At 38.4% G+C, this 20342-nt stretch overlaps 1 protein-coding gene across 1 annotated transcript in view; it reads left to right on the top strand.

Annotated features, from left to right (window-relative positions):
- Positions 1-20342, top strand: part of UVRAG (UV radiation resistance associated) — a 304494-nt gene that overhangs the window by 122623 nt on the left and 161529 nt on the right. Inside the window, exon 7 of the mRNA XM_007520229.3 lies at positions 17386-17491. Coding sequence (XP_007520291.1) covers positions 17386-17491 — 106 coding nt within the window. The remainder of the gene's footprint in view (positions 1-17385; positions 17492-20342) is intronic.

Below are 20342 nucleotides of genomic sequence, written 5' to 3'. Positions count from 1 at the left end.
ACATAATAATTTAACATATATTATGACACTGGACTGTGATGCAAGGCAGTTGATGTTCCTCAACCTTTTAGCCATTGTCTTGATAACCATTGCTTCCTGTGTTTTCTTAGGTTTGGGGAATGTTCTGTTACTCTATCTTTGCTAGAAACAGAGTAAGTTATACTGATTGTAAAGACATTGATGTCCTGAGGAGCAGTAACGTTGGAGTGAAAAATGACTTTGCTCTCCATTTTAGCGAAATATGTGGTCCTTATCTTACTAGCATAATATCATTTTTATTGCTTCCCTTTCTTCATATTTGACCATTCACTTATAAACTGAGCCAAATTTACTGAAAGCTTACTATACTCCAGACATAGTCAAACAAAAGTTTAAAAGGTTAATCTGTGAACTGATCCCTTTCCATAGAGAACTCAGAATTTGGAGAGGTTAAATAATACCCCCTAAATCATAGTTCTTAAACTGGTAGAACTTAGTTTGAACCACATTTGTTGACTTCCAAAAGATACTTTTCCTATAGCAAGTTGTCCTTACTAAATAATCTCCTCCACATAACATCTGCAGATGTAAAAATGTACACATGGCTAGTGACATCCATATTGTTATGTGCGTGCCTCTATAGAAGTCAGGAGAGCTCATATGTCTTTAGTTTAAAGGCTGTGACACTGTAAAGTCTCACCTTCTTCACTGGGAGGCATTTGTGAATATGAGGGACGACTGGTCATGAACAGGGAGGAGATGGGAGAGTTGCACTGGTTTGGCTTCAAGAGGTATAAATATTTGTATGCAGGTAGAGACATGTCTTCAGAGGCCCAACAATAATTTTAATTTGTTTCCAGTTACAACTAATGAAACTGTCACTCTAGAAGGAATTCTCTATTTGCTCATTTTCTTCAGATTGCAGGCCAAACAGACATTAGTTAAGCCAGTTCTGAAACATTACTCCAAAACCCCAAATGAGCAAAGATAGTCACATGTCTTGGCAATAGGGGAATCCACAAAAACATTTCAATTTGTGGGAGCAACTTTTTAACTTTCTGACACAAGTCAAAAGATCATTTGTACAAGTATACATACAGCATATAACGGTGGCAAAGAGGGCAACAAGGCAGTGTGGTGTATAGAGGGAGAATTAAATTGAACTTTAGGAATATTAGGTTTTATTTCTAGCTTTCTGGGTGTCTCAGCTTTGAGTAAAACCCTTAAGCTAAGTGAAGTTCTATTTTCATTTTGTTTATTGTTTTGCTTCTTCCTCCTCCTCCCCCCTTTCTTCTTTTGCCTGATCCCCCTCTTCCATCCCATTTTTCTCCTCTTCACCAGAGCACTGCCAGGAAACAAGCCTGGTACCTCTTACATGCAAATGCAAATGCCATGTACTACTGCTATACAACTCCCTAGCCCTTGGGCTCTGTTTTCACACTTAAACATGACAGTATTGAGTCCCACTATCTAAATAGCTACTTTTAGTGTTAGTATTGTCCTAGTCCTTTGACTAGCAAGATGACCTTAATTGATAATAAGCATCTATAACCTACTTCTAGAACTAACATTTTTTTAAAAAAAATCTTACTACTCAGTTTTTTCTTCACTTATAAGGTCATCTAGTTCATATCTAGGTGACCATCGAGTTTACAAAACATTATCCCTAATTAATTACATTGATTTCTTTTAAAAAATTGTCTTTATTGATTGGATAGAGGCAACCAGAGACCAAGAGGGTAGGGGGAGATAGAGAAGGAGAAGGAGAGACAGATACCTGCAGCACTGCTTCACCACTCCTGCAGGTGGTGACAGGGGTCTTGAACCCGGGTCCTTGTGCAACCAGATGCACCACTACCCGGCCTCCAATTTCATTGATTTCTAAAACATCAAATCCTTAAGCAAAGGTAGAAATTTGTCATTCTTGTGGGTATTTGGAGACTGTCCCACAAGTTTTGTAGGCATTCCCCAAAGTGTTTGGGATAGTGCCGCCTCCTTTTAGGAATTTCCTATTTAGGAGTAAATAACTGTCTTTAAAAGAGCAGTGATAATAATTAGAATTATATAACACTCTTAAGTAACTAACCAATAGTATTATGGAAGTTCCTTTGTAGAGGAGTATTGTCTTTCCCTTGCAGTCTTCATAGTTCTTATATCTATCTATCTATCTATCTATCTATCTATCTATCTATCTATCTATCTATCTGATAAAGCCAGAAATTTAAAGGGGAAAGGAAGATGGAAAAGAAAGATGGAAAAGAGTGACACCTGCAGCACTGTTTCGCAGCTAGTGAAAGCTTAGCCCCTGCAGGTGGGTCCTTGTGCATTGTACCATGTGCACTCAATGGGCTGCTTCACTGCCCAGCCCTTTAATTTTTTATGTTTGATCTTTGCCAATTTAGTTATTATGTGCCCCAGTCAGCTTAGGTTTTGATTTAATTTAAACTTTTTAGCTCTCTGATGAGAAGCTTATCACAGATGTGTATGGAGATCCATGAGGATAGAAGACTGAGGAGACGGGAAAAAGAAAAATAACATTTTATTAGCAATTTAACGTATTCTACAAAATTATACATTTTAGGGGTCTGATTTCATATCCATATAGTGTGTGGAAGTCGCTGCATGCTCCACCAAAGTCCTGTGCCCCCTCCCAATAGTCTTCAGTCTGAGAGATGGATTTCTTTTATTTACAACTCTTAGAGAGATTCCTGCATCTGAGGGTCTCTCTACTTCAGTTTGGGGAAATTCTCAGTTTTCATTTCTTCAAGTAAAGAGTCTATCCATTTCTGTTTTCCTGAAATCCAGGTATGATGCAGCTATTTTTACTCCCCTTGGTGCTGTTCCACAACTCTCCTATATTTTCCAGTTGTTTTTTTTAATATTTATTTATTCTCTTTTGTTGCCCTTATTGTTATTATTGTTGTAGTTGTTGGATAGGACAGAGAGAAATGAAGAGAGTAGGGGAAGAGAAATACAGTAGAGTAGGGGGAGAGAAATACAGTCACCTTCAGACCTGCTTCACCGCTTGTGAAGCAACTCCCCTGCAGGTGGGGAGCCGGGGGCTCAAACCGGGATCTTTATGCCGGTCCTTGCGCTTGGCACCACATGCGCTTAACCCGCTGCACTACCGCCCAACTCCCTATTTTCCAGTTCTTTTTCATTTTTACTCCCTGAATTTTCTCTGCTCTCTCCTTCCTCTCCCCATTTCAGTTTTTCGCTTCTGCCTTTCTGCTGGTGGACTTTCCCTGCCCCCACTGTTTTTTCTTTTCTTTAGCTCAGCTACTATATTCTTTATCCATCTAATTTCTGTTTCGACTTCTCTCAGAAGTTAGCTGACTTTGTTGAAGTTTTCTTCCATTGAACTTCTCGTTTTGGTGAGCAGCCTTAGGGCCATAATTTTGATGTCCTATATAGAAAGTTTACATAACTCTGTTGAATTTAGGGTTTTCTTCTTGTTTCTGTCATGATCCAACAATGACAGTAATTTCCCGTCTTCTCATGTTCACCTTGGTGTGAGGATCTGGGTCTGGGTTGGGGTGTGTGTGGAGGAGGGTCTGTGTTGAATCCTGGGTATGGACCAGGAATTTGCAATTGTGTGTGTTCAATAGCTATTACATTGCATGGGCAGGGTTTCAGATCATACATGTGATTGAAGCCTCCTTCTTGGTGGTTACAGTGCTTTTCTTTCTTTTTTTTTTTTTAAATATTTATTTTATTTATTTATTCCCTTTTGTTGCCCTTGTTGTTTTATTGTTGTAGTTATTATTGTTGTTGTCGTTGTTGGATAGGACAGAGAGAAATGGAGAGAGAAGGGGAAGACAGAGAGGAGGAGAGAAAGACAGACAACCTGCAGACCTGCTTCACCGCCTGTGAAGCGACTCCCCTGCAGGTGGGGAGCCGGGGTTCGAACCGGGATCCTTATGCCGGTCCTTGTGCTTTGCGCCACCTGCGCTTAACCCGCTGCGCTACAGCCCGACTCCCGTTACAGTGCTTTTCACACTTGGTCTGGCTGGGAACAGATGCTGTTTGTGAGCAGACAAGAAAGCTCCCTAACCCATCCCCTGAATTCAGCTATGGTGTCCCTCAGAGGTCTGGCTTTCTACCCTGTAGTCCAGAGGACTTGCGTGACCACTTGTCTTTGCCCCTTTATAGCCTTTAAAAAATTTTTTTTTTAATTTTTAAAATATTTATTTATTTATTTCCTTTTTGTTGCCCTTGTTGTTTTTATTGTTGTTGTAGTTATTGTTGATGTCATCATTGTTGGATAGGACAGAGAGAAATAGAGAGATGAGGGGAAGACAGAGAGGGGGAGAGAAAGAGAGACACCTGCAGACCTGCTTCACCTCACTGCCTGTGAAGCGACTCCCCTGCAGGTGGGGAGCTGGGGGCTCGAACCAGGATCCTTGGGCCGGTCCTTGTGCTTTGTACCACGTGTGCTTAACCCACTGCACTACCGCTCGACTCCCCCCTTTATAGCTTTTAATTTCTCATTTTGTGCTATTGTAGAGTTAGAGGGATAGGACTGGGGTGTCAGGATTAGGGTCCAGCTTGCCCCCCTGTTTACCAGATTAGTGTCCCCTACATTGTAGGTCTTTTCTGTGGGTTGTCATTCATGTGGAAGAGCTATTTTCTTCTCTTGAGAGGGCATCTTGCTGTGTCCCTCTGTCTGGATATTTAGGTTTGGTTTTTGTTTTGTTTTGTTTTGTTTTTGTCTTTTGCTATAGGAAGTCTGTCTGGCATAGGCTGTATCATGTATTATGACTTTGCTGCTGTTTCTGGGAGGAGGTGGACACAGGCCATTTGGGTCCTGCCTGTCTAACTCTTGCTTCTTAAACCTCTTTACATAAGCCAGATTCTCCTCATTGAGCGTTCTATTATTATATGTCAAATAATCCTAAAACACAGCAGTTAAAAACAATAGTTTGCTATCCTCAGATTTTCACAGTCTGTGGGATGCCTTCAGCTTAGCTGGGTGGTTTACCCTTGAGGCCTTTCAAGTATTTGTAATTTGGTGACAGCTGTGGTGGCTATCATCACTGGAAGATTCAACTGGGTGGGACTTGTGGGTGCTTCCTCACTGATGTGTTTGATGCCTCAGCTGGGGTGGCTGGAACAGTGGAGACTGGCTGTGTCTCTCTTTTTCTCCAAGCAGCCTTTCCACTTCTTAGCCAGCTTGTTTCCTCAGATACAGCATTTTCAAGATAGTCGGGTTTCTTGTACGATGGCTGGTTTCCCTCAAGTGAGGATTTAAGAAAGAAAGTAGAAGTTCCTAAACCAGTTTACAGGTCTTATAAAACTATCAGCACCTGCAGGAGCCCCAAGTCCCTAGATTTTACCCTTTGGTTACCTTTAATTTTCTTGTGTTTATTGATCCACCAAGGTTTCCCACCTCCTACTGAGAAAACTCAGCAATTTATAACTTGCTAGAAAGCTGTTTATCAGTACTTTTCCTGTGTGTTGTTTAAGTTCCTTGGCATAAAGCTGTGTGTAGCATTCTTTTCAATTTTACATTTTTACTTATATTGTAGCTTGTCCCTATCTTGGTTTCTAATTGTGAAGTATTCTATGTACTTCTTCAAGTGTGTTCATTGCCCAATGACTATCTTTTAAATTAAACTTGCATTTTAGCAAGTGGATGGTATTATAGAAAAATCTGGAAATGATTTATTCGGCTCTTTAGCCAAATGTATTTTTTTTGCCTTAAATAGGTTATTCGATATGTAAATTGGACACTTGAAGAGTTTATTATTCTGTAGCTGTTGCTTCATTGGTGCTGTTTGCTAGCTTTTGAGGGCTCATCTTGCTTAGACCTGATACTCATTATCACGTCTTCACATCACCTACTGTCTTTTCAATAGAATTTTCCCACCCACGATGCTACCATGTACTTTTTGTGTGAGGTTATGTTAATTTCCTAAATAGAAATAGTGTTCTGTCTTAGTTGGTGCAGTTACCATGAGACTATGAACTCCTCTCAAATATGTGCATAGTCTAGACAGAGGAATGTAGAACAGAAGGCTTTTGGGAAGCAATCATATTTAATAAACCTATCAACAAGTTTTGACTCCCATGTGTCCAGGACCACAGTAGGTGCTGTGAAGACAGAAATGATTTTTCATGCATTTAAAGTCCAGAATAGGGTGAAAGAGATAGCATAATGGTTATGCAAAGAGACTTTCATGCCTAAAGCTCTGAAGTCTCAGGTTCAATCCCCTGCACCATCATAAGGCAGAGCTGAGCAGTGCTCTGGTTAATAAACAAAATACGCAACAGTTTGGTTGTGATCAAGACCTGCATGACACTGCTGTCTCATGCATGCTTTTCTTTAGCACCAACACCAACTTCCTGCACTGAGCCCCAGTGATAATACTGGTGGCAATAAAAAAAAAAGTTTTTGACTTATGCTTCCATTTTGAAAGGCTAATTAGATTTGTAGACCAGGGTAATAATTTCAAGTAAGGTGCTTGACAGATTATGTAACAAAAGCTTTAATAACTTTAAATAAGATTATGAAACTATAAGCTAGATAATAGTGAAACCAGAACTATTTATAAGTGTTTAGTGACTTGTTATTAACCTAGAGGGAAATTTCCAGTGGTATAAGGTTCTGTTGTTGATCTAGTATGGTATATTCATTCATTCATTCATTCATTCATTCATTCATTCATTCATTCATTCATCTATCTATTTCCTTGCCAAAGGTTGGTTGAGTACTATGTGCTAGAAACTGCATTATGCTAGGGATATGGTAGTGAACTCAGGAAGCATGTCTTTTTCCTTTACAATATTATAAACTTAAATTTGGGACAAGATACTGAAAATTTATACAAATCTTGAAAACTGAGAAAGCAAACACAATGGCTATGTGAAGTTTGTAGAGATGGTGATCATTTCATATCAGTTTATAAGATTTCTTGGAACTGGAAGTATCTAAACATATATTTCAGTTCACCCTAAAATTCAAGACAAAAATTTAGCTGGGTCTTATACTTGAGTTCCAAACTAACTGAATGAGAAGAAGATAGATGAGTTAAAAAAAAAAGAGAGAAAAAAAAGTGGACTCTTTAGTGAATAGTCTGTCTAGTGATCACAACTAGTGAAATGGGACTGCAAGAAAAAGTTAGCCTTTGTTGGAAATATAGATCAACTTCTCAATGCCCGTGTCCCACGGAGACGCAATTACAGAAGCCATAACTCCCACCGTCTGCATCTCATAATGAATGGTTCTGGGTCCATACTATTCTGGAACCTTCTAATGGAGGGGATAGGATACAGAACTGTGGTGGTGAGAGTTGTATGGAATTGTAGCCCTCTTATCCTACAATCTTGTCAAACATTGTTAAATCAAAATAAAAAAAAAAGTTGGGCTTTTTTGCAGGTAGGGAAGTAGTTCTGCTGGTGGAGTATACAGGACTTGCATACCTGAGACTCCTGGTTGATTTTTGGTGTCCCTTGTTCCAGAGTGGTACTCTGTCTTCTCTGTCTCTCTGTTTCTCTGTTTCTCTGTCATCAGATAGTCTCCTTTCATATGAAACAAAATCTTTTATTAAAGTTAGTCTATGTTGATAAGACATGTAATATTGAAAGTGAAAATGATAGATCTTTGCTTTGTTTACAAACAAATAATTCTGAATTTCCCTTTTAATATTTATTCATGAAGGAGAGAGAGAGAGAGAGAGAACCAGACCATCATTCTTGCACAAGTGGTGCCAGGGATTGAACTCAGGACATCATGCTTGAGTTTCCAATACTGTCAACTGTGGTGCTTCCCTGACTACTGCTGTAATTTTTTAATAAAAATTATTCTTTGTGACTGGTAGATGACTCACTCAATAAGAGTGCAGAACATGAGACCCTGGGTTCAGTCCCTGGCATTGCATATGTCAAAGTGGTGCTTCAATTTCTCCTTCATATAATAAACAAAAAATCTTTATAAACTTCTTTAAGGAGGGATTTGAATAATCAGAACTTTTACTTTAATAATACATGATTTTCAAAGCTTAAAATATGTTCTCATGGTGGTTTCTCATTCTCTCTCTAATTTTACACCAGGAGTTGAGCCCAGAATCTTGCTGAGTAACCTTCCCTTTCCAGTTATTTATTTCTTATTTCTCTTGAAGGAGAGGGAGGCAAACAGAGAGAGAGGAGTGATATTATGACACTACTTCCTTATTCATGATGATTTCATTTGGTGTTGGGACTTAAACCCAGGGCCTCTGTTGAGTCAGTTATCTCTCAGTCCCTCCCAGGATCTTTCCCCCACCCCTACCCCATAGTGCTGATCAGCTCTGGCTTAGGGTGGTGAAGGGGATTGAACCTGGGACTTTGGAGTTTCAGGCACAAGAGTCTCTTGCTTTTCTGTATTTGATACATTTAAAATGAACTGTGAGTGTAGTTGTCAGCTAATATTTCAGAATCTAAGAAAAGCAGGATCAAAAGAAGTCAATAAATGTTTATTTATTGAGCATCTACTGCTTCAAGGGTTTAAGAGAAGAGTGAGTTGGACCCTTCCTGTCTCAAGGAATGGGAGGGAGTGTTTGAGATCTGCTGCAGGGAAGACAGGCTAGTTCAGGAGCACAAACACTAATAAGCTTCAGGTCTAGGTTCCCAAGGAATGTGGAATCCAGCGCTGGCTGGTGAAAGGCAGTGAAAGATGATTGTCATCTTTCAGATAATGGCTCATCTAGATAGAACTAAGCTCATCCGGGCCATTGAGGAGGGCACAACTCAGATAAGTGGGTATTCCCAAAGAAAATTTTAACTACTTCTGGCCTTCTGCTTGATTTAATTCTCTTCCAAAACTAACTTTGGAGTTGTTTTGTTCTGGATATACCCTGATCTCTTCACATTACAGATCAAATCTTCAAATACACACTTGGTTAGCTTTCCCCACTTAAATCATATACCCTGGCTTTGGGAGAGAACTCCCTGACCTTTTTGTCTGTCCTCTGCCTACCTTTCTGTCTTCATCTCTTGCCTCTCATGCAACCCAGTGCCCAGCTTTGCTAACTTGGCAGTTCTTGGAGATGCTGGGCTACCTTCCTCTCATTTTACCACTGAAACTTGGTGCCTGCACAATGCCATCATTCCTGGTGACTTTTTTTTTAAAGCATGTAAAGAAAGTTATTTTATTTCTTTTTAATTTAAAGTTATTTTATTTCTTTTTAATTTTATTAGTGACTCAATATAAGATGACAGGGCTATAATTCCATGCTGTTCCCACCACCAGAGTTCTGTGCCCCATTCCCTCCATTAGAAGCCACAGCAATTCTTCTAAGGTTGCAGATATGAGTTGACTATTATTTCTACAACTATCTGTCTATATGTGTATATTTGCCCATTTTTTTCCTATGGCCCTGCCTTCTCTTCCTTTCTAAGTCACACCTACACCTATTACTACTTGCAAATGGCCTACCTTTTTTACTTCTCTCTCCAGGATCTGATGGAGTTGAAGTTCAGAGCCCTCTGATCATCTTCCTCCTATCATTTCTCTCCTGCTGGTAGTATGGACCAAAATTATTCTTCGGGTGTAGAAGGTGGGAGTCCTGACTTCTATAATTGCATCCCTATTGGACATGGGTGGGTCTATACCCCCAGCCTGTTTTTTTTTTTTTTTTCTTTTTTTCTTTTCTTTCTTTCTTTCTTTCTTTCTTTCTTTCTTTCTTTCTTTCTTTTTTTTTTTTTTTTTTGATAACAGGTGAGAGACAGAGTGGTAGAAAGACAGGGAGAGAAGGAGAAGCACTTCTCTGCTGCCTGTGAAGCTTTCTTCTCCCGCCTCCCCCTGACACCACAGGTGCTCCCATGTGGTTACTGGGGACTTGGACCCAGTTCTTTGTGCATGATAACGTGTGTGTTCCACAGGGTGAGCCATCACTCAGTCCCTTCCTCCTGCTTTTGTGTTTTGGTTTTCCTTTTGTCTGGTATATCTTTCTCTTCTTTAACCTGATTAATCCTTACACAACCCTATCTCTAGAATAAGATATGCTGCTTAATAGTAGCTCAACTGCTACTATTTCTCTATCACATGTAGCACTCTATTATAATTATTTACATGCCCATTTCCCCATTAAGAACTGTACCTGAGCTCTATATTCCCATCACCTATACAGGGAAGACTCACATTAGATGCTCTGTAAATAAATGGTGTATTTCTAAAGATCGGGGACTATTTCCAGTGTCATTGCTCTCAGCACCAAACTTACTGTTTGGAAAATGCTCAGTGTGAAGAGAGGATGAAAGAGTAAATGAAAAGTATGCTGACTATGGTCAGATAAGGATTAAACTGAAGATTTATAAAATGACTGTGCTATCTTTTTTTTTTTTTAAACACTGAAATCTTTTTTTTTTAATATTTATTTATTCCCTTTTGTTGTCCTTGGTTTTTTTTTTTATTATTGTAGTTATTATTGATGTCATTGTTGTTGGATAGGACAGAGAGAAATGGAGAGAGGAGGGGAAAACAGAGGGGGAGAGAAAGATAGACACCTGCAGACCTGCTTTACCACTTGTGAAGTGACTCCTCTGCAGGTGGGGAGCCAGGAGGTTCGAACCAGGATACTTTTGCTGGTCCTTGCGCTCTGTGCCACCTGTGCTTAACCCACTGCGCTAATGCCCGAGTCCCAATGACTGTGTTATCTTAACTAAAGTGATAATGTACACTGTAATTTGAAATCATAAGGAGATCATATTTGAGCGGGCCTGGAAAGAAAAAGTAGTTAAGATCTGCATAGAAAGAGTATTTGTTTCCTGTTGATGCTTAATTTAGTAGCTTAAACTGATGTTTTAGGTCAGACCCAAAGTCAAACTGACCTGGGTTCTCTGCTCATGGTCTCCTATGTCTAGAGACTAAGTCTGAGATCAGGGTACCAGTATTATTTAGTTTCTGGTGATCCTGATTTGCAGGTGGCTCTCATAGAATCTGGGAATAAGGAGGAAGGCAAAGATTTATCTCTTCTTATTCTTGAAAAACTGCTAATCCCATTAGGACCCACCCATGTGACCTCATTGTTGATATTTTTTTTTTTTAAGATTTTATTTATTAATGAGAAAGATAGGAGGAGTGAGAAAGAACCAGACATCACTCTGGCACATGTGCTGCCGGGGATCGAACTCAGGACCTCATGATTGAGAGTACAAAGCCTTATCGCTGCACCACCTCCCAGACCACAACTTTTTTTTTAAACCTCCTTAAGGTACCATTTCCAATTATTGTTACATTTAGGGGCTAGTGAATTCAATAAAGGAATGGTGGTGATAGCCACATTACAGTTTATAATACTAGGCTGTTATCTTTTTTAGTAAGTAGAGTCAAATAATCTGGGTCTTTAGTTATATCCTTCACTTTCAGCTCCCAAATACTATAACCTTATAAAGTTGCATATACAAGTTTTTCCTTATATTCACAAATCCTGTTAACATCAAGAGGGTACTATACAGGGCAAGTAGATGGAATTGGGTTGGGGGGAGAACTTGAGGGAATGTTTTAGAATTGTGTCTGCTGCAAAGACAAAAGGGAAAAAATACAGCAGCAGATTTAGATGGAAGTATAGTGTGAGTAGAATCAGAGAATAATGAGAAAAAAAGAACACACAGTAAATTACTTGGTGTGCGCATTAAACTGGGACTCATGTTTGTAACAGTTTTAACTAAGTGCTCTTTAAAAAGATATTTCTTCAGCTTTGGAAACTAGTGGTAAGGATCCACTGTTGGGTGATGTAGGGGAGCTCCACAGATGGTAGAGTGGTGCTGAGGTGTCTCTTACTCTATCTTTTTCTCCCTCTTCCTTCTTCACTCTCTAAAAATATGGAGTTCTTGTGGGAGGGTGGTGTTGCACCTGATGTATCATACAAATCACCATGCTCGAAGACCAGGGTTCAAGCCCCTGGTTTCCACCCAAAAGGAGGAAGCTTCATGAGCAGTGGAGCTGTGCTGCAGATTTTCTCTCTCCAGACTGTTTTCCACAGACCCCCAACTAAAGCTTTAGAATGGATTCCTAGTACCTTCAGACTAAAAATCTAATTTCATGAATGTGGGCTTCAGTGCCATTTATTAGTGGTTGAGTATTTCAGTGGGTGCTAGTGTCATATTTTATTTTCTTCTTCCTTTTTGCTTCCCTTGAAAGCCTTAGGGAGCTGTGTTTTGCTGCCATTCTGGGTATTCTGGTTTTCCATTCTCTATCTGTAAAGTGCTGCATTTCAGATGTGATATGATCAAAGTATATAGACAAAAAAATCATTTTCTAACTCTTTTACTAAGTATTGTTAATATTTGATTGGCAAGGTCTGAGTCTATTAATATTTTAAACATACTGCCTTCTATGTTTATTTGTATTCAAAACTGAAAGTAAGTAATTTTAGCTAAGCTTCAATTTTACTGTTACCTCAGTTCATCTTTTGTAATAGGGATGCTTCTATTTTTCTGTAGCCAGAAAACCTGTCAGAAAGCTAGTTGGTCACTCTTCCCCTGTCCAGTGATGGTGAATTTTATTTCCACTCAAGGGAAATAAAATAAGTGTTGGTATGAACCAATCACTCAGGTGACTAGACAATGTATATTTCTTTTTCCATTCTGTCCTTTCTTAATCTGCAAAATTAAGCTTTCCTCTGAAACTAGCTAGCTGCTTTGGAGGTAAAGCAGTAGTTTCTCTTCTCGTTAGTTCTTCACCTCCTCACCCTTAGGGGAATTAGGATAGGATGCCCCAGGTTGTGCTGAAAAGCCTAAGCACTTCAAAATTTTATTCTCCTGTTGGGTTTGAAGGGGTGTGGGGAGGAGGTTATTAGTTCTGTCTTGATATAGCAGGGGCTCTGAAAGTCTATTTGGATAACACTGAAGATTGGAGGAAATGTGACTCTGTCTGTGTGTTTTAAGCCCCTAAGGTAAGATCAGAAAGTGTCTGGGGCGGTGAGAGCCAAATAGTTGAAGTCATACATTAATTATGGTCATGAATCATTTTTATTTTTAAAGCTTTTACCATCTGACAAGGTTGTTTGCATAGTACCAGTGAGTTTTAGGCAACATTTTCCCTTTTTTAAAGTTAACAGGACTTTTTGTTGATTTCTGCTATGGCTTGATAATGCCTGCCTATTGGTGTTAAAATTCTGATAACATTTTTGGTAAAAATTGCTTGTTTGTCTGTCTGAATGAGCATTAGAATTTTTTGTTTTGAATGAAATATTTTGATGCTCTAAGTATAGGAAACTATCTCACTAACCTAATTGCCTGCCCACTGACATTACTTCAGATGAGAAACCGTAGGACTATACTTTCATATTCAGATATTAGACAACATTTGTCCCCAAAAATCTTCTGAGGTCTTCCTTTGTGCTACATTCTGGGATTTATAGCAGTGGAATGTATATTTTAAAATGAGGGTTTTCCCTCCTTAGAAAAGTCTAGTAACTGGGCAACACATAAGGCAATAAATTGTTGCTGTCAAATGCAGTTCTGTCATCTTTACAGTGGTGACGTATATGTGGTGAGGCAGATTTCCAGAGGAAGGATTGCCTTAACTTGTCTGGAGTGCTCAGGCAAGCCCTTTGAAGAAGAGGTTACACGAAACTGCCTCTTAATGGTTGAAAGTATGCTTATCTGTTAGGAGACAGGGAAAACTTAAAGGCATATAAAACTGCTCACACCAAACTATGGTGGTTATCGTTGGGAGAGAGAGGGAGAGGGAGAGGGAGAGGTAGAGGGAGAGGGAGAGAATGAACTGCTCACGCTAATGTACAAAAGTAAGAGATGAGGGTATGCTTAGAGGGTTGTCAGTAGTTCAATATTTCTGGAGTTGAGCATATAAGGTGGGGAATATCGAGTTGTGGAGCTAGAGATGGATATAGATGCGAGAACCACGAAGACTTTTTTCTTGCTTTAAAGCACTTTGTGAGAGAACTGGGTACATCAGTAGAGTGTATACATAGTTACATACAAAGCAAGAGAATTTGATGCAAAGTAGCTGCAATAAGAGCTACTTTTTAAAAGATAATTCACAAAACCTTCAATAACCATCAAGCAATTTTTCAAAGTACAGACTATATCATGAATCTTTCTAGTGTGTATTATCATAATTTTGTGTGCTGAGGTATTGATGCCATGAAATTGCTAATAAAATTAAACATCATAAACAGGACAGCTTTCAAGCTAGCATTGTTGATCAGGTTTGTAAAATTGATATAAAGGGTGGCTCCATAGCACAATGAACTTCTAAAACTGATATAAGATTTAAGTGCCTGGGAGTAGAAACACTGGATCATATGTTAGATGTATGTTTGATATTGTAAGGAACATCTTATGAAAATAATAGTACTAGTTTTACACTTTGACCAGCAATGCAGACAGGTTTCAGTCCCCCACATCCTTGGTACAAGTAGATGTTGTCACTGGAATTTTATCTACTTATACAGGTATGCCATGACATACATCATTATTGTGGTTTTAATTTGTGATTTCATAGGACTTAGATGTTGAACACCACTTCCGATGCATAGTGACCATTCTTTTTTGAAGTATTTATTTCAGTCTGCTGCCCATTTTTAATTGGGTTGCTTTTTGCTTGTTTGTTACTGATTTGTAGGAATTTATTTTATTATTATTTATTATTATTATTAACCTGAGCACTGCTTAGGTCTAGTTTATGATGGCAAAAGGGATTCAACCTGGGACTTCAGAGCCTCAAGCATGAAAGAAAGTCTCTGCAGAGCTATTATGCTACCTACTTTTACCTGGACTTCTTGAAATACTTAATACACAATCCTTTGTCAGCTGGTATTTTACAGTTTCTCCCAGATTATTTGCTACTTTATGTTTTCTTTTAAAATGTTTATTTATTTACTTATTTGAGAGACAGGGAGAGACAGAGAACCAGACCATCACTGGCACATATGATGCTAGGATTTGAACTCAGGATTTTATGCTTGAGGATTCAATTCTATCCTCTGTGCCTTTTATATTTTCTTGATGGTGTCTTTAGTTAAAAGACAAAATTTTAAAAATTTGATGGGGTTCAGTTCATCCATTTTTTTTTTTATCTAATTAGGGATCTTTGTGACTTTTCTAAGACGTCTTTGTGTAGCACAAAGTTACAATATAATTTCTTGTTTTCTTCTAGATTTTTATGATTTTAGCTTTTATATTTACTGTGATCTCCTTGGGATTTTTTTAATGTGCTGTGAAGTAGGAAATGACATCTTTTAAATGTTCCTATGTTTATTCAGTGTTTCAAGCAATATTCATTTAAAGAGAACTCATCTGGTAGTTTATGTGCTTATGCCAATACTATGTTATCTTGAATATGTTACATTATACAAGATAATCTCTTGAATTATATATTTTTTTCTATATATAGTAAAACAAGCTTTCTAGCTGCTGCCAAATAAAGCCCCTGAAACTTGGGTTGGGCTTTTGGTTTGAGATTGTGAAACTTATTGATGCATATATGTACTGCACGTATGTGCTGAATTTTTAAATGTTGACCTTGTTTTCTACGATTTTAATGATTGTAATAATTGATTTGTAGATTGTGAATTATTATTTACATGAAAATTCATGTCACCTGTGGTCTGGAAGGTGGCACAGTGAATAAATTATTGGTCTTTCAAGCATGAGGTCCTGAATTCAGTCCTCGGCAATACATGTTCCAGAATAATGTCTGGATCTTTCTCTCTCCTATCTTTCTCATTAATAAATAAATAAAATCTTTTTTAAAATATCACATCATCTATGAATAAATACAGTTTGACCTTTTTTTGGGGAGGTGGGCTCACACATTCAGTTACTTGTCTGACAAGATGACTATTTTATTTCAGAAGGAGAGAGAGAGAGAGATTGAGAGAGAGATTGAGATTGCAGCCTGAAGCATCCCCTGGCTCTCTCATGTGGTGCTGGGGCTTAAACTTGGGCTTCATATTGGGTGGGGGTCTCTTCCAGCCCCCTACACTCTGATCATTCTTAATATGTAAATGTTTTATGTAAGAAAGATGCAAACCATATTTGAAGACAAAAAGGCCAAAAAAAATATGAAAAGCAAACTAAGGATCAGGAAGATGCTCAGTGTTAGGGTACTGGACTTGTATGTATGCTTGCTGGAGGCCCCAGAGACCCCAGTTTCAGCACCATCATATGGCAAAGTTCAGTTTCTCTCAATCACTTTCTCTCTCTCTTCCCTCCCTCTTTCTCATAAAAGCAAAATTTTAAAAGCCAACTCATTATATAGAAAACAACAGCTTAAAATTTAAAATATCCCTTATTTAAAATTGTGTCTCCTTTAATTTATTATTTTTAACTAGGACTGTTATAGAATCTTTTCTTCCTTCTGGATATTCACAAATAATGTTCAGTCTTGATAAGCAATTATGATGTTCTCTTGGTGACTTAAGCAATTCACTTAGTTTTTCTGGTCGTCAGTTCTACATTTGCAGAATTATAGGATCCAAACAGATTTTCTTAAGTCACTTCATGTTAGTTCTCAACATAGTAGAGGCATTTGGGCAGGTACAGGAAGGGTGTTTTTAGAGCATTTTGTATGACCTTATTTTATAGTAAACATGGTAGCAAGAGCTGAAACTATCAGCTTGTGTTCATTATTTATTTAATTTAATTTATTTATAAAAAGGAAACATTGACAAAAACCATCGGATAAGAGGGGTATAACTCCACACAGTTCCCACCACCAGAACTCCGTATCCCAATCCCCTCCCCTGATAGCTTTCCTATTCTTTATCCCTCTGGGAATATGGACCCAGGGTCATTGTGGGTTGCGGAAGGTGGAAGGTCTGGCTTCTGTAATTGCTTCCCTGCTGAATATGGGTGTTGACAGGTCGATCCATACTTCCAGCCTGTCTCTCTCTTTCCCTAGTGGGGTGGGAAGCGGGGCTCCAGGACACATTGGTGGGGTTGTCTGTTCAGGGAAGTCTGGTTGGCATCATGGTAGCATCTGGAACCTGGTGGCTGAAAAAAAAAAAGAGAATTAACATATTTTAATAAATTTTAATAAATTGTTGACTAATCATGAACCTAATGGCTAGAGTAGTGCAGATGAAGAGTTGGGAGCGGGGGTGGTCTCCGTTTTGTAGGTAGCCAGTAGGCCAATTATAGTTCTATTCCAAAGGGCCTGTGACTGTACTAGCCCCTCACCCCCCCCCAGCCTGAAATCTGATTGCATGTGGATCCAAGTTATTGTCTGGGGAGATGATGTCATGGCTGGAAAAAGGTCCAGAAAGCTGGATCAGGGAAGAGAGTAGCTCCCTAATATGGGAAAGGGGTATAAATATTGTAAACCCCATCAATTTGATGTGATCTGGGGCTAATGTTTATTATTATGTTTGTCCTAACTTAGTCACATATCTGACTTTGGTTCTTCAAGGAAAGTTTATAATGAACTTGCTTATGCTTTTCTACAACTTTTACTTCTAGGCTTCATAGAGCCCAGTGTGCAATTAAACAGACTCAGGTAACCGTTCAGAAAATAGGAAAGGAAATTGAAGAAAAACTAAGACTCACATCTACAAGCAATGGTCTGGTAGGTTTTTTTCTTTTTTATTTACCAGTTTAAACTCCTTGATTTTCTAAAAATGATTACTGTACTCGTCTTAGATTACTTTTTAAAACATGAGTTCTCCTTTCTTCTTTTTCCCCTTTTTCTTAATGTTTCCCTAAGACTTCTGCTGCTATTTAAAAGTTATAATACACTTCCCCATCTGCTAATAATATTAATTACAAAGAGCCTGCCTTATTCTGCTAGATGAAACTCTAGATTACTTGCAATTACTTAGAAAATAATTAAAAGCTATTTTATTAATGTCCTATAAATGTGAACTCTAGACATGAACTATATAGCAAAAGAAAAATAGCTTCCAGAAGAAAAAGAAATAAACTTTCAGGACTAATCTATTGATACTTTAAGTAGATGAATTTTTAAGTTACTTGGATTGCATTTAATAGGGTGGTTTATGGACAGTGTTCTCTTTTGGAAAAGATTCTTCTAGTGAGACAGTTTCATAGAAATAGATATTTCAATCCAAAATGGACATATTGCAGATATTAATATGATTTGAGGTTGCTTTATGTTCTTTCTAGTGAAGAGAAGGATGTTAATTTTGGAATGGAGATTCCATCTTTATAAGAAGAATAGTTGACATTATAATAAATTGAGCTTTTCTCAGAATGAAGCCACATATCTGTGAATAACTTGTTGAAATTTGTGTGATGAATTATGTATCTAAAAATAATATCTGGATCCTCAAATTAAGTTCTCACTGAAAAATTTAAAGTATTTGGAGGCAAGGCCACAACAGAATAGCCCCCAGGACTGCTCCCTTTGCCTAAAATAACTCCAAAAAACTACATGCCAGTGTAAAACCTCACTCCAGTACATTCAGCTTAACCTGGAAGACATACCATTCTCTGAAAGTGGGTGAATGCATGGGTGGTGGTTGGTGGAGGGGAAGTGGGCCATTGGATAGATTTTACTAGCTGGGCAGCTTAGGGGCAGAGGAGAGACTCCATGTCTTAACCTCTGTTCTTAGGAAACCTCACGAGGTGACTGAAGTACCCTCATTTCCCACAGAGACTCCTTTTGGGCTCCTTTGAATTGAAGGCTTGCAACTGAAGCCAGTATTACCATCTAAGTCCCATTTCCAACCAAGAAATGCTTGGGTGAAAATAACTGTAGCCTGTGTAAGTGATTGGGAAACTCACACAGATTGAGACTGTCTTGTTGAGCACACAAGAGTGGAGAGCTATGCTGCAAATAGAAAGCCTGCTGGCATGCTATATAAAAACAATATGGAATTGCATAAAGAATTTTGAGTCGAGTAAATATTCATGAAAATGTAGTATTTGAGAACCTATGAGAAAAAGACTCTAGAAAATTCGTTGAATAGAGAGCCAGGTGGTGGTCCAGTTGGTTAAGTGACCATAGTATCAGTGGAAGGACCCACCCAAGGATCTGAGTTCAAGCCCCTTCTTCCCCACTTGCAGGGGAGAACACTTCACAGGTGGTGAAACAGGTCTGCAGGGCCCTATCTCACTCTCCCCCCACCCCCGCTCCACAATTTCTCTCTGTCCTATCCAATAAAATGGAAAAAATGGCCACCAGGAACAGTAGATTTGTAGTGCTAGCACTGAGCCCCAGCAATAACCCTGGAGGAAGGAAAAAAAGAGAAAAAAGAAAGAAAATTTACCAAATATCAAAAGATAATCTAGTAATTGCAAGAACATATTTGTACATTATATATATAAAATTATATATATATAATTTTCTTTATATACTTAAAGAAAAAAAAAGAAATCTATACAACTTGGCAGCAAAAGACAATCCAATAAGAAAACAGACAGTGGATTTAAATAGATGTTTCTCTTCTGATCTTGTTTTTGAACTTCTGCCTATGATTGGAGTTGGTGTACTGAACCAAAGAAAAAGACTCTGGGGGTGGGGTGGGGTGGGGTGGGGGTGGGAGTGGCAAGAGTACAGGTCCTGGAAAAGGATGACAGAGGACTTAGTGGGGGTTGTATTGTTATGTGGAAAGCAGAAATGTTATACATGTACAAACTGTTGTATTTACTGGCAACTGTAAAACATGAATCCCCTAATAAAGGAAAAAATTATGAGATATTAAAATAATTAACAGTCATAAAAAAGGACATTTCTCCAAGAAAGAGATACAGATGTCCCGCAGGCATAGGGAAAAATACTCTAACACTATTATTAGAGAAATGCGAATGAAATCTACAGTGATAGACTTTTTTTAAAAAATAATTTATTTCTTTATTGGGGAATTAATGTTTTACATTCAACAGTAAATACAATAGTTTGTACATGCATAACATTCCCCAGATAAAATCTACAGTGATAGACTTTTATTAGCGGTCAAATGTAATGCATACAGATGTTGGATTATAATGCGGTACACCTGAAACTTAATGATTAAAACATTAAATTAAAAGCTTCAGTGGGTTACCACCTCACACCCATGAGAACGTCCGACATTAACAAAAAGGAAACAGGTACTGGTAAGGATGTGGTGGAAAATGTAGTGATAGCACTGGTGCAGCCCCTGTAGGCACTGATTTGGAGAGTCCTTTAAAAAATAAAAATGGGGTGGTGGTGGTGGTAGTGCGTCTGGTTGAGTGAACCCATCACAGTGTTAAGGGGCCTGGATTCAAAACCCCTGTTCTCATAGGGGGAAGTTTCTTGAGCAGTGAAATAGTGCTGCTGCTCCCTCCCTGCCTTCTGTCCTTCCCTCATTTTCTCTCTGTGTATATCCAAAATAAATAAATCAATAATTCAAAAAAAATTAAAGTAGACACAATATGCAACCCATTAATAATAGTCCAGGGCACATATCCAAAAATTATATAAACATTAATTT

Source organism: Erinaceus europaeus, chromosome 17 (assembly GCF_950295315.1).
Source record: "Erinaceus europaeus chromosome 17, mEriEur2.1, whole genome shotgun sequence".
Classification (NCBI taxonomy): Eukaryota; Metazoa; Chordata; class Mammalia; order Eulipotyphla; family Erinaceidae; genus Erinaceus; species Erinaceus europaeus.
Note: the sequence above shows the minus strand (reverse complement) of the source record. Positions and strands in the feature narration are given on the sequence as shown.